The sequence below is a fragment of the Hylaeus volcanicus genome, chromosome 2 (assembly GCF_026283585.1).
Source record: "Hylaeus volcanicus isolate JK05 chromosome 2, UHH_iyHylVolc1.0_haploid, whole genome shotgun sequence".
Taxonomy (NCBI): domain Eukaryota; kingdom Metazoa; phylum Arthropoda; class Insecta; order Hymenoptera; family Colletidae; genus Hylaeus; species Hylaeus volcanicus.
In genome coordinates this window covers 18,794,106-18,808,704 of record NC_071977.1, presented here as the reverse complement: position 1 = coordinate 18,808,704, position 14,599 = coordinate 18,794,106, and the positions used below count along the sequence as shown (strand labels likewise).

The 14,599-nt window shown below is 39.8% G+C and overlaps 2 protein-coding genes across 5 annotated transcripts in view; both read right to left on the bottom strand.

Annotated features, from left to right (window-relative positions):
- Nucleotides 1–425: 425 nt before the first annotated feature.
- The window catches only part of LOC128884951 (titin homolog), a 17,836-nt gene continuing 3,662 nt past the window's right edge, over nucleotides 426–14,599 (bottom strand). For 2 of the 3 annotated variants that reach the window (XM_054138672.1, XM_054138671.1), the window contains exons 2-9: nucleotides 10,653–11,032; nucleotides 8,029–8,251; nucleotides 7,614–7,901; nucleotides 7,024–7,151; nucleotides 6,781–6,953; nucleotides 6,271–6,640; nucleotides 5,520–5,967; nucleotides 426–4,869 (exon numbers count right to left, since the gene is read on the bottom strand). In XM_054138672.1, the coding sequence (XP_053994647.1) occupies nucleotides 2,624–4,869; nucleotides 5,520–5,967; nucleotides 6,271–6,640; nucleotides 6,781–6,953; nucleotides 7,024–7,151; nucleotides 7,614–7,901; nucleotides 8,029–8,251; nucleotides 10,653–11,032 (4,256 nt within the window). In that variant the 3' untranslated portion in view covers nucleotides 426–2,623. The remainder of the gene's footprint in view (nucleotides 4,870–5,519; nucleotides 5,968–6,270; nucleotides 6,641–6,780; nucleotides 6,954–7,023; nucleotides 7,152–7,613; nucleotides 7,902–8,028; nucleotides 8,252–10,652; nucleotides 11,033–14,599) is intronic. The other variant, XM_054138673.1, reaches the window with a different exon arrangement.
- Nucleotides 13,660–14,599, bottom strand: part of LOC128884955 (histone-lysine N-methyltransferase SETMAR-like) — a 2,958-nt gene continuing 2,018 nt past the window's right edge. For both annotated transcript variants that reach the window (XM_054138679.1, XM_054138678.1), the window contains exons 2-3: nucleotides 14,139–14,386; nucleotides 13,660–14,033 (exon numbers count right to left, since the gene is read on the bottom strand). In XM_054138679.1, the coding sequence (XP_053994654.1) occupies nucleotides 13,902–14,033; nucleotides 14,139–14,386 (380 nt within the window). In that variant the 3' untranslated portion in view covers nucleotides 13,660–13,901. The remainder of the gene's footprint in view (nucleotides 14,034–14,138; nucleotides 14,387–14,599) is intronic.

The window sequence follows — 14,599 nt, the reverse complement described above, 5'->3', positions numbered from 1 at the left end:
TTATGTTTTTAGAGCTATCATAGAACATAATGCTTTTCTATTGGAACGAGGGATTTTTATTTTCAATGCGTACTTTCTTTTCGTGGTCGAAAAATGGGCGTTTCTTTTTTGTGAAAGTCGAGAATTTAACTTTAGGGGATCGCCATTTTGTCAAAGAGCTCTCGCTGAATATCATTTACGGTCGCACTCCATGAATGAATGATCCATAAAGTTTATTAGTTATATTATATAACAAATTATTATTAGATTGTTTAAGAAATTAATTTATCTATTGTTTTGTGACAATACATACACGATGCAAACTTAGTCTCAGTCTTTGCATTTTATACAGTCGATTTGCTTTCTTGAGCATAAAAATCGATCGACCAACTTGACCTGTGTTCATTTGTGTTATTGGGAATAAAAATTAATTTTTTGGCCTTGCATATATCATTGACATTATCATTTATTATCAGTAACATGAGTTTACATGTACTACAGTTCGACTCTCATTTTTGAGTCCTCTTCAGGAAACATAGATTTCAAAAAGAAAATGAAACTGAAACAATATAACATAGTGGTAGAAAAAAATACATATAACTATATCGAACAGTTCTCCTTTATAAAACAAAACCAGAGGAAATAACCATATTCATCTATCATCGAATTCGTGTTGTAAAGGGGCCTGGAAATAGATAAACTTCAAATTGAAATTCAACAGAACATTTTGTACATATTTATTATGAGTAAAGACGGTAAGAATATTATAATAATAAATAAGAATAAATAAGAATAATTTATAATGATATGCTGTCTGTCGTTAAATATACTCTCTTAACACATACGTATATTACGCTATCTTCTTTGGTACGCGTTTTGGTGCATAATTTCTGAATGAAATACAATAATTGGTTGCGAACAATTGGCTCTTCCAAGCTATTGGCGGCTCAACCGCATTAATCGGCGCGCCGTCGTACTTGACAGGCTGCCATGATGGATTCGAGGGGTACAATGTTGTACCGTCGGAGGTCGAGAATCCCATCGCAATCTTGAACTATCGAAGGTCGAGAATCTCTTTAGAGAAACTCCCTTGCCGTCCGAGGATCAAAGATTTCTTCAGCTCAATCGCGAAATGTCGAAGGTCGAGAATCCCATCTGTGTAGTGATCTTCCGCGTGCACCACAGCTTTCTGCGACCACACTAGTGCTCGACTATACGCAAAAAATTGGGATCGAAAATTTCCATTATTGCGAGGTTGGTCACGAATTCATTTCATTCATTTCATTCATTTCAGATTCATTTTGTTGTCTTAAGGAAAATCATCAGACGTCTAATTCAGTAACGTGTGACATTTCAGAATTTTTTCTGACAATACTAAACGTGTCATAAAAATATGTTATATATATATATATATATATATATATTAAAAGTATATACTTTGAACAATGATTCTACCAATTTTCATGACAATATGTTAATCTATACAGAAAACGTAGTTTAATAAATTATCGGTTTCCTTTTACGAAATTTACATTTGTTTCCTAAGAATCTTGCGAGTATTAAATAAATAAATGTATTTATAATTTGTTATCTACAATGATAGCGAAACTTATATTGTGTAAACAATTCTTGGTTTATTAAAGTCTGACCACTGTAATTAAAGGAATATGTTTCATCATGTAACTCCGGAATTCCGATAACGCGTTACAAGGATGCTTATATTTTTTATATAAATTACAATATTTTTATGAAAATTAGCAGAAATATTGTTCGAAGAAACATTTATATTGATCATTATTATTAGCATTATTTCGGTTCGATATATAACGTTCAACAAGGTAATCTAAGAATGAGTAGGTGCTCGGTTGATAAACTTCAAAGTGGTGCCGCACACCATCAGTGTGAAAGTTTTCATATTTCTCATTGTACTATCAGAGTATTATAAATGAGATTAATAGTGTTCCCTGATGAAAACAGATCTTAACAACTCCTTATTCGAAGTATTGTTAATTGTTACTATGTTGTGAGTTTTTTTCTGGAATGATTGGAAGAATTTATAATTAATTCTACATCCTGAATACTTTTTGATACATTACTGTAATTGGAGGTTGCACAATTGGTAATTACACAAATAAAATAATATTTTCATCAAAATGTTAATTAATATTACATTTATGCTAAACGTTGAGTGTACAACAACTAAGGTTTTAATTAATCCTTCATTAATAGTCAAAACGTGGCCAGAGATTTTAAAACGCGCTGTGTATATGGTAAAAGGGATTTTTTCCACATTATTCTTAAGTACAAACTGCAAAACATTATTTAATTTCCTTAAAAAGGAAAAAAGTAATGATTTGGTTTTATTTTAATCAAGAAATCCTCTTCAATCCATCGATCAAACTCTCATGTAAATACTACGAGAAGCATAAATGTTTTTGGTTTGCATTGCGACTACCACGCCAATACGCATGCAGCTCCGTTTTGAAGTTCGCCCAATCGAGTTTTATTTTCACATCTATTTTAATGAACATGAACATTAATTGGGATGATTCCTTCGCATACAGTCAGGCACTATAGTACTGCATCCGAATATCGTCATCGTACCGCGATAAATCTCCTAATCTAAGAATAACCATGAAAAATGTCATTGTTTTCGTTTGGACCACCACCAGCCTCGGGACACTCGTCCGCGTATCTCGTGCTGGATCCTCCTATACAGAAGAAGCGCGATGAAGGGGATGGCAAGGGTTTCTTTCTTGAAAATGTAGACGTAAACGGCGGCCATCAGCAACGTCAGATCCGTGACGTACCCCACCGTGAATCTGACATTTTTCTCAGCCTCCAACGCCAGCTGTCCTTCGTTCAATCGACTTGGCACGCGCTCTTCAGAATATTCTCTCTCGATTGCAGATCCACGCCGCAAAGGACGATACTTTTTGCTTTCCAGAGCCTTTTGGAGACGTTCCATCTTCAACCCTACCGGCGTCTCTGGTCTGTTCCTGTCTCTGGAGCTGGACCTCGAATGTGTCCTAGAAGAGGGCTTCCTCGACCTTCGACTTCCTTCCTCGACGGACTTTTCTCTGACGTAGCGTTGTTCCTCGGAGCCTGTTCTGGAGGGAGGTCTCCTGTCTTGAGAAGGAGCACGGACTCTGGTCTTCGAGGACGATCTAGAGGAAGCAACCCTTTCAACGGACACGTTCCTCGACCTTGGCGTTGGAGATTCGGTCCTAGATGGCGGTCGACTTGATCGTTTCTCCTTCACAGATTTTGTGTCACGCGCAGGAGTCGTACCCCGAGACCCCGAGGTGCTTCTCTTAGGCCGTTGACTTTGCTTCTCCTGTTTGACAACTTCTCTTTCCTTTTTAACCTTCGTTCGTTGACTCGGTTCAGCTCCTCGTACATCTTGCTTCTTATTCGATTTCGCAAGGATCACCGTTTCTTGTCGATCTTTGGCTACGTGATCCTTTGCGTCCTGATCCTCCGAAAACGACGACCTTCGAGAGCTGGCCAAACTGTCACCCAGTTTCCTTTCCTCCGAGCTTCTGTAATTGTATCGACTCGAGTGCTCTCTGACGATTTCGGTGTAATGGTTCACTACTGCCATACGCGCCTCGATGTCCTCTTCGTCGACCTCCTCTTCGGACGCTGCTGGTCGCGCTTTCGCATGTATTCTGCGATTCTTGGCCGCCTCTCCTGCCGACAGAACGCTGTCCGTGTCGGATTCCGACAGTACAGGTGTCCTGTGTGTGACTGGTTCAGGGGCAATGTCTGTCTGCTTATCAAGAAAATCTTCCTCTCTCTTGATCATTGGTTGGGCAGACTGCGGTGGTACCTTCCTAATAGGTTTCTCAGGCGGAATCGGCCTACCGAAACTGTTTACAGGAATGGGCTCTTCCTTAGGCTTCTTCAGGATCGACTTTGGAACTACGTTAGTTGGCGACAAGGGTGCGTTTGGTTTAGTCGGTGTAGGGGGTGTTACGTCTAGAATCGGTACATTGTGAGGTGGAACCGGTGGTGGTTCCACTTCGATGTGTAAAACTGGTTTTCCTCTAGGATGATACGTGTCCTCTTCTTCCAGCACTTGTCTGGCGAGGATCCTCGCCTTCAGCAATTTCAGATCTTCGCTATCTGCGCTGCTGTTCTCCTCGGAGGATTCCTCGGAAGTCTCGATGCTCTCCTCCAACTCTTCTTCCTCTTCCTCCTGCTTTTCGTCAGCTTGCGCGATTAGCGGAGTCTGCACCACCCCCTCGATGGGCAGAGCTTCCTCGTTGGAGCTGGCTTGCCAGGGTATGGATTTTTCATTCCCTTTCTCCTCAACCAATGGCACGTTGCTGTCGTGCCACCTGCGCAGTTGCGAAGCCGCGTCCTCCTCTTTGTCCAACCCCCAGCTATGGCCTATTGGAGTCTCTGGTTCACTAGGAAGGTTTGGATCCGATCTTGCCTCCGCGGTAGACATCAAGCTAGGGGTTAAGATCTTCAAGGGTGCCTTGATGGCGTCTGCCTGGCTTTCGCTGGATCTCCTGCGGTTCTTCTTCGCCTGCCAGGAGATCAAGTTTTGAGCGGTGACGCCAGGGTTGGACAATCGTCGTCGCAACGAGATTCGCGCCTCTTCAGGGTCTGCGTTCTCTTCCAAGGTAGACGCTAATTCTCCCGTTGTTCTCTCGACCTGCGTCTTCTTCTTGGCGACCTCGGATGCCTCTTCGGCTGCCACCGCTCGATAGAAGCGCTCCATAGCTCGTTCGTGAAGCAGCTCCGTGGAGCTGACAGCTTCTCGAAGGGTCTCCACCACCTGATGTTCCGCGCTGAATAATTCTGGCAGCGATAACGACATGGGTGGTGGAATGAGGTCTTCCATGTCCTCTGTTTCGTCTCCTGTGATCTTAATTGTCACTGTAAGCACACCGAGAGATAGATCTGTAAAATTAACTTTAACATGGACGTTTGCAGAAACGCAAGTAGACAATATGTTGAGGTAGAATGAAACTTGTAATTTCTTTTCATTTTTTCTACTTTATTTCTTCTACCAAGGTAGAATATATTATAAATGATATAAAATAATGTAAGTTTTCTGAGACTATAATGAAACGATTACCAGCATGGGTTTTTGTTTATGATTTATTTCAATAGCAAAATATATTTGTGACTGGTTTAGTCTTACTCCTCGTTATAGTTTTTAATCAGAGTTGTGTTAACTGATCGTACCTAAATAAATGAAATAATAAATAACTACCAAACCTTCTGCAACATTATGAAGTACAATTAGTTCTCAATTAGTACAATTAGTACAATTAGACTCTATGTCTATCGAAGGAATTTATTTAAATCAAATTCTAAGTTTAATATAATCAATTAAATTTTTCATTATAATATACATATATGTAGTTTATCTACGTACATATTTATAATGAAACATTCATTTGGAAACATAATACCTACTATTTAATTCGGACATATTTCTTCGATACACATAGAGGGTACAAATACTTATGGGACTGATTGTATATCTACAGGCGCAAAAAGAAGTGAGGAGTAATTCTTACTTTTTTCCCTGTCGCTGATGTCCACGAGTTTTTTATCCTGATCCTGGTCGTCAGGGTACAAGACCAGCATGAACTCCGAGCTCCCATGCAATGCAGTTTCGTCATCCTCTCTAGGGGTGGTTGGTGATCTTGATTTGTCCTCCAATGAGAGACTTTTGACGAAGGGTGGATCTGGCTCGTCGACGACCGCTTGTTGCTTCGTGAGGGTTAAACTGGCTGCTGGACGTAGAACGCGAGTGGAACGAGTCAAGCTTTCTTCTTCGTACTTTTCTTGAATTTGAGGCATGGAGAGGGGGGACATGCTACGCTCCCTGGATATGGACACCGATCGTGATCGTGATTCCCTGTATGCTGAACGTCTGCTGGAATCGTCTACTATTGGTGGCGAAACGGTGACTGTAGTGGAGGCCCTCGAGATAGCTGAACTTTCCTTGTATAGATTCACGTTCTGTTTTTAATGCACATACGTCATAATGTACCCTACATGGTCTGGAGGAAAATATTGTAGGGAGGGCATTCATATAAAAATCAACTATCCGATTTGTTTTAGATAAAATTTGTATACGTATTCTTATGTGGCTTTTGAACGTTTACATATTGTTTGAAAGATATTGAACAAATAGGGGTATGACTTTTGTGACCGAATTATTTCTTTTCACAATTTTTTCCATTTAATTCAACGTCAAGAATCACAGAAGAATAAATGCATGAATGCTCTCCCTTAACATTCACGCCAAAACTATAAAGATACCTCGTTACTGGTTACGTTCACGTCGATACTTGAACGGTCGACATGATTCTCAACGCGACTCTCGTGCTTTGAAGTGGAATGATCCTTCGACCTAGCGGGAGGAACAGGTGCCGCATCCGACTTGTCCAACGTGTCTAGAGCAAAGGTGACCCTACTGTCTGCTCTGGATGGTCTGCTGAGTCTCTGGGCGGACACCGATCGACTACTTGGGCTGAAGTGTCCATCGTCGTCGTCATCTCTGGTGCGAGCCTCCTCTCTCGTCAGGCTTCTGGTTCTCTGAGTTGGCACTGCGAAGCTCACTTCTCGTTTCTCACGCGATCTGATTTCCCGATGGCTCTGCGACTTCCCGCTCAAGGAAGGTGTCATTATACTAGATGTTTGAACGAAGTACATCATCGAAATGTAATCAAATATTTTCTTACATTAGAGATACTAAAAGTATCTAAGTATCCTTCAGGTTTGACCTCGAATTACTAACAAGCTACAACTTCAATTATGAGTTAAACGTACCCCCTTTTTAAATCTGGAATGAAGATTACGTCACTCTCTTCGCTTGGCTCGCTCACACCGTAGGGATTCTCAGCCTTTACTCGAAACTTGTACTCGGATCCCTCGATCAACTCCGACAACGTTGCTTTGGTCTGCCTGCTGGTGATCGCCTTCAGCCACACGTCCCAGCCAATCTGAAGAAAAGCGTCTAACAGTGGGATTTCACTTCACGCGAACAAATTCTGTGACACTTAGATCTCTTACTCTGTAGTACTCAACAATATAGGTGCCTATCTTGCACCCACCATCGTCCTCTGGCTCCTTCCACGACAATGTCACCGATCTACCCAGGGTCATCGTTACCATTGCTTTTCCAGGAGCAGCAGGTCGATCTAGCGAGAAAAATAATTATCGTATCGAATATACCATCTGAGAAGATCGTATTCACATTAGATGTGTGCGGGTAATATACAGCTTATAGCAGGTTATAGGTTATAGCTTAAAAACTAATAAAAATTGGGTAAATACATTAAAACTTAATGAATTCGTGTTGAAAAGTACTATCGCATGGTATACAAAAAATATATATATAGTTCCATTTGAAAAAGGAAACTTGACCATCATATCTCGTTAAATAACAAAGTTAACAAAAATTCCTTTTTGCTGAAACATGAGCCCCACTTTACCATGCAATTTCCATATTTGAAATTTTGCATTCGGCCGATAGTTTTGGAGTTAGACCGCTGTATCACTAAGGCTGGGACACCCTGTATGCACAACCACTGTGTTTGTGTGTATCTAACCCAAACAGCCATTCAAGCACACCCCCGTTTACGTATTTCGATTCTAATGACCTGTAACGGTGACGAGAAACGACGACGTGTTCTCCCCAAGTTTATTCACAGCTTTGACAGTGTACTCTCCCCTGTCAACGCGTTTGGCATCGGGTATCTTCATCACCGATTCGCCGTCCATCGTCTCGAATATGTGCCTCTCGTCGTTGGGGATCAATTCCCCGTCGTGGTACCAGAAAACCATAGGCGGCGGTCTTCCAGCCAAGGACACCTTCAATCTGATGGTCTCGTCCTGTTCGAAAAGGAGACCGTCCTCGTACTGGCGTGGTAGCCGAATTTTTGGGGGCGCTAGTCGTGCGAAACATTATCGACAATTGACTAATTAATCTTTCAGCCCGTTTCCCCTAGCAACAACTCGAATATCAAACATCGGGTAAGCGTAACGAAAGAAAACAAAGCTTGACATCCTGCAAACCTTCCAGAACCAATTTCGACTTGGTGCTAGCGTGGCCGGCTCTGTTGGTGGCCGTGCACTTTATTTCGCCCTCGTCGTTCAGAGCGGTTTGGTGGATCAGAAGGACGCTTCTGCCGCTGTCGGTGATAATCCTGGTCCGTCTACTGCTGAAGATTTCGAAGCCATCCTTGAACCACGAAATCTTCGGCAGCGGCGACCCGCTGAACCGTACCACGAATTCGGCCTGCGAATGAAGATGAAGAAGAAATTTGTACTTATATATTTATTTTTTATTAGATTATGGGAGGAAGGAAATCCACTATTAGAAGGTTAAGATTGTTTATGGTGTGAGAAAGGAGCTTAGGATTCTTTCATATTGGATGATTGCGAGTGAATGGTTAAGCTTTCATATGATCCAAGTTAGTACGTATGTATATAATAGCTAGTGTGAAGAAACTACGAAACAATGTTTTGTTTTTATTTAACTAAAATTATTTCTTATGATACTAGTGTATGTCTATTATGTTGAACTAGCTTCCCTATTCTGTTACTATATATACAGTAGAAGTTTCTGTATTTTCTGTACATTTTCTGTAGTTAAATATTCCTCCATTTATCTTCTAATAATTTTACCTAAGCATTGATATAACGGTTACAAGTTGAAAAATATAGCATTCGGTTAATAAAACTGAAGTTTACATACAGATGCTCATAATCTGACAGTTACCTCTTTCGAAACAATTTTTATATAAACATTCCTTCCATATAAAATCCCAAAAATTATGGTCAGCAAAGTTGTCTGTTTACTCATAGCCAGTCACATGAATGGCCAATAAATGGACCAATACTAAGTGCGAAAGTTTAGAAAGTTACAAGCTAAATAATTAAATCTGTTTCATTTCTTTCATGCGACATTAAACACTGGAATACTCTTATTTAAAGTTACCTTGTACCACTATGTCAAATACTTATACATTCTCCAAAATATTCTACTGAAATCTGAATTTGTTATACTAATTCCTAATAATAACATTCTAGAGTAATTATTCAGAAATCTGAACATATAATATCTATTCTTAATACCAACATGTTAGCTTGACGATTAGTCTGCGGATATTTATGCACTTACGACAAGTGTAAACTTACAAAAATATGCAAAAATGCAGATAAATGCGTAAATATATAAAATATAAAAAATAAACTACACGTTAGATTCATATAAATTTCTGTTCTTCATTTACGTATACAGTGTGTCTACGTATAAGTTTGGACATACGCAGTGTGTCAATTCTACAACAAATTTCCAATAAAAAATTACTCTTTGACATTTTTTTTGTGTCGCATTATTCTCGAGTATTTTCATTTTTAATATTTTTTCTGCGTTTTCTACTTGACAATCTTTAAACGGCCATAACTTCACTAAATTACAGTACAAACTTAAAACTAAGTATACGATTCGAAAGAGCGTTAAATTTCCCACCTCCCTGATGCAAAACTAAAATTTATTACGTAGATTTAACAAGTGAAAAGTTAGGTCAAACTTTACATTGTGAAAATTTTTAAAAATTTAACTTTTTCTGTATTTGTTTTTCGGTTTCAAAAAGATAGTTGTTCGGCGGGCACTCTTCAGGAAAAACTTCCTCGAAGTCTCAACTTTTGAATGCTATTGTCAAAAGAAATTGTACGGTGGTATTTTAGGTAGAAAATGACGTTTAAATGCAGAAAAGCGTTCAAAATGTCCGCCTCCTAAATCAAAATTTATCTTTCTCCTGCGCCGAAAACATCGATTTTTTGCTTTGTGAAATCGATCGTGTTCCAATCTCCATATTATTTATCGGTACACCGAGGTTGATTTTGATTAAATAATCTCTAAGAACGAAAATTCTATGGATACATGTCCAAAAACAATTATTATTCACCTCGCACTTAGGGTCTACACACGACTGGGAGAGGCTTGAGGTGTCAAAAAATCGGTTTTTGTCCTAATTGGGGAGGCTCGGTAGTGTCACTAAAAAATACATCAAACCCGATGTCAAGTTAAATTTAAAGTGACAAGTCGATTTTCGTTGAAAAATGTCGATTTTCACCTGAAAACGTCCGCTTTTGTGCATACAATAGTCATTTTCTCCCTAAAACACCACCGTAGAATTTTTTTTTACTATACTATTCAAAAGCTGAGACTTCGAGAAAGTTTTTCCCGAGGAGTGGTCGCCAAACAATTATGTATTTAAAACCGAAAAACGGATACAGAAAAAGTCGAATCTTTTGGAATTTTCACAATGTAAAGTTTGACCTATTTTTTCACTTGTTAAATCTACGTAATAAATTTTAGTTTTGCATCAGGGAGTTGGGAAATTTAACGCTCTTTCGAATCGTATACTTAGTTTTAAGTTTGCACTGTAATTTGGTGGAGTTATGGTCGTTTAAAGAGTGTCAAGTCGAAAACGCAGAAAAAATATTAAAAATGAAAATACTCGAGAATAATGCGACACAAAAAAAATGTCAAAGAGTAATTTTTTATTGGAAATTTGTTGTAGAATCGACTCCCTGCGTATATCCAAACTTATACATAGACACCCTGTAAAAATATGAATTTTCGTAAACGTCCATAGTCTATCGATAACGAACAAATTAAATGGAAAGACCTGTTCGCCTTCGAGGATGACCGTGTCCTTGAGCTCAAGTTCGAAGTACGGTGATGAAGAGGCGGACCTTTGTAAGGTCACCGTTAGAGGATCGGAGATCTCGCTGGGCCGCGAGAGACCTATAGCATTCTGCGCCCTGACCCTGAATTGGTAGCGCCATCCTGGCTCGAGGCCGCTCAAGGTCAGTTCCGGAAAGGTGCAAAGCCCTGGTGTACTGCGCACCCAATGCGGTGAACCGAGCCTTCTGTGCTCGACCAGGTAGCCGACAATGGCCGAGCCACCGTTACTTGGCGACCTCTCCCAACGAATGCCGACCACATCGGGTTGAGTCTCGTCCGCTCCTGGTATTAAAATAGGTTTTCCTGGTGGCGCTGGAAGACCTGAAATGGTCGTAAACAATGTAACATATACTGATTTAATTATTTAATATACATACATTGCTGCTAAGAAGCTGACAGCAACCTTAGATTCTCGTGAAGGATTTTCTTGTTAGAGGCTATAGGATTTTATTTTTTACAGAGATTGGCAAAACCCTGGCTTTGTATAAATCTGAAGTTTGCTAATATGTTTGTTTCGTTTCCTCTTTTGAACATTTTCCAAAGAAGGAAACGAGACAAACACATCGGCAAACTTCAAAATTAGAAACCTAAGGTTTTGCCCATCTCTGGTTTTTTAGTACCTTGAGGGACGAATTTTTTCTGCAGATAACATGCAAGGCATTTATTTTGATATTTCAGGCATGGTGCTTCCAACCGTCATCAATATTGTTATTGGTTATCAGAGATATTATAAATGGTGAGGTCATCCTGCATAATACTACTTTGCATTCGCTTAAATATTAATAACACTCACGGTTCAAAATAAGTATTCATAGAAGACATTAATCGTGAGAAATTTTTTTTTATTTTGATATCTATTGGTTGTAATAACTAAAAATTAAGTTCGTTTAATAGTTAAATTAATTATTGACAATATTTGTTTAAACAATAGATCGAGAATATAATTTTGCTGACATATTAATGGTTCCAACGAGACCTCGAATTGATCGTAATGCGGTTATTGTTCACCCTTCTGGGGCGCGCGACGCGATCCTCAGAATATTGGGATTCTTCTCATTTTCCTTCCTTGGGCCTAGAATCCCAAACGAGACCCTCCGTATCGATTTTAATAACCGCATGGTGCTTACTGCATCAATGGGACCACCCGGGGCCGAACCGAGTTTTCTCCTTGAAAATTACCAAACTTTAAAGCGTTATAGCTTGAAAACTAATAAAAATCAGGTAAATACATTAAAGCCTAATGAATTAGTCTTGAAAAGTAATATCGCATGGTATAAAAAAAAATATTGTTACGTGCGGAGACTTCACTCTGTTTCGTAATTTCTATCAAATCTCTCCTCCGTGACATTTGCCCTTTCGAGCGGATGTGGCCGCGGACCCTCGATAAAGTTTTTACTAAGAAACTAGGGCGCGTCGCGGGACTGATTTCCACGGAAAAATAGGAGCTACGTGCCTCTACGCATCTCCGCCTAGAATTCATAGAATCAACTCCCACTACCGATTTTTAACCGAATTTAGAGTATATAAATCGATGCGTTTCGCATCTCTCGGGCTCATTTCTTGAGGACACTCTTGAGTAAACACTTTTTCAATCGTAAACGTGACCCACGCATTTCAACCTCGGTGCGTAACCTTGAGAGGAGAAATTAGTTTCCGCGATGTACACAAAATCACTTGTATAGTCCATTAAACTAAACCTTCAATATATACATAGTTTAGTAGATTAAATCTAACTATTATTCTGAATACCTATCACTTGAATTATTTAGTTAAGGAGACCCACAGCAATACACCTTTACCGCTCGAGGTGTATTGCATAATAGAAGTTACGAGGCCAACTAACAATCCTAGTGGCAACTCTTCGTTAGCCATACGTAGGTGCGTCACGACATCCAACCTCCATAGTGGCAACCCTTCGATAGCCATACGTTGGTGCATCCACGACAATTTTCCAACCTCCTAGTGGCAACCCTACGTTAGCCATACGTAGGTGCGTCTACGAACGCACATCCCATTAACAAAAAATTGTCGAAACGACAACTATCCTCGGCAGCGCCGCCGAAACAAGCCTCACAGTCCTCGGCTCGTAACAATATATAGTTCCATTTGAAAAACGAAATTTAACCATCATATCTCGTTAAATAACAAAGTTAACAAAAATTCCTTCTCGCTGAAACATGAGCCCCATTTTATCATGCAAATTCCATATTTGAAATTTTGCATTCGGCCGATAGTTTTGGAGTTGGAGCTCCGTATCATTTAGGCTGGGATACTCTGTATGTCTCTCAGATACCCAGGCCCTCCACGCTGCCAGCCCATTCTTATTTCTTTTCCCCGTAGTTCCGCCCGAGTAGCCCCGACCACCGGTGTAATATAATCCTCACCGATTGATACGCTTCTGTCGAGTGTTTTTTTTCTCGGACCTCTTTCTTTTTCACTATCTGTCCTTTTCTACGTTCGACGCTCGACGCGTGTCAAGTGTACCACATAAAAACTTCGAGTGCAATGTTTTGGGTTTCCGATTTTGCATGGCACCTTCAGTCGTTACTGTATCTTCTATTGTTTTGCCAATAAATTTCGAGTGTAGAGAAGGACAGCGAATGAAGAAGAGGACGAAGCGACATGCGAAAATGGCGATCAACACCGGGATTATTTCGGTGAGACAATATGTAGTAAATATGTTGCGAATTATGTCGTGTTTGGTCTCATTTTAATCAGAAAAATGTCAGGAATATAATGGTAATAGTTTTATAACAAAAACGGTAATAATAAAAAAAGTTTTATCGTTGCATTAGCATTGTCTCATCGAGATATCCGATCCCGGATCGTGTTACTGTCCATTTATTGTAGAGAAACTTGTGCATTTAAGGAGAAGGTTTAATTATATTATGTATTAGGTACCGGAAAAAGTTCGTGCGGGTTTTTAGAGAAAAATACAAATACTCAAATCTGTTTTAAATCATAGGTTTATTCAACAAAATAATCACCATTTATCATCAATTTTTTCACTGACTTCGTCAATTTCTTTGCAATAAGTATCTGCAGTAATAGTCTGCCACGTGGAAGAAAATCAACGTAAACGATAACCTCGTGTAGTCCACCAAACAGTGATTAGCACCTTCTTCGAATGGAGACTCGGTTTTGGTATGGTTCCTGTTGCACATGACCCCTTCTGAACTCAGTGATGTGATCATCGTACATTATCATATTCCACCCACTTTTCATCACAAGTTAAAATTCGATCGATAAATGGATATTGCAAATGCTCAGCCGGGAGTATTTGTTCTCTTCCGTTAAACGGTGCGGTATCCATTTGCCCAATCTTTTGTGAAAATTAAGTAAATGAATTCGCTTTTTTTGCAGTAGATTCTTCACATTCGAATACTTGAGCAAGCTCAGAACAACTTTATCTTGGATTTGAACTTACGTACTCGATGAATTTTTCGTCTTTGATGACAGATGGACGCCCTGAACGCGGTTCGTCATCTACCGATTCATTTCCTTCTTTGAACCTTTTAAACCATTTCTGTGCGGTTCTTTCACTAACAGCACCTTCCCCACAAACGCTACAAATGCGTCTTGCTAAATTTGCTGCTTTACTGCCAAGTTTAAATTCGTAAAGAATAAAAGCACGAATTTGTACTCTTTCGCTGTCCATGTTTACTGTTCCTATAGCTACACAACAACGAAACAATTGAACTCTACAGAGCATGAATACCAATTACAAAGATCAAGCATTAAGGGTGCGCAGGACCAAGAGCCAAACTCCGAGTTGACTTCAGCGACAGTCGCGGAAAAAGTAGGAAACTCCGGGACAAGGACAGAGAGGGCGATACAACAATTGCAGGAGAGACGAGGACAGGGCGATTAGGCTAGCATGATTCTTGT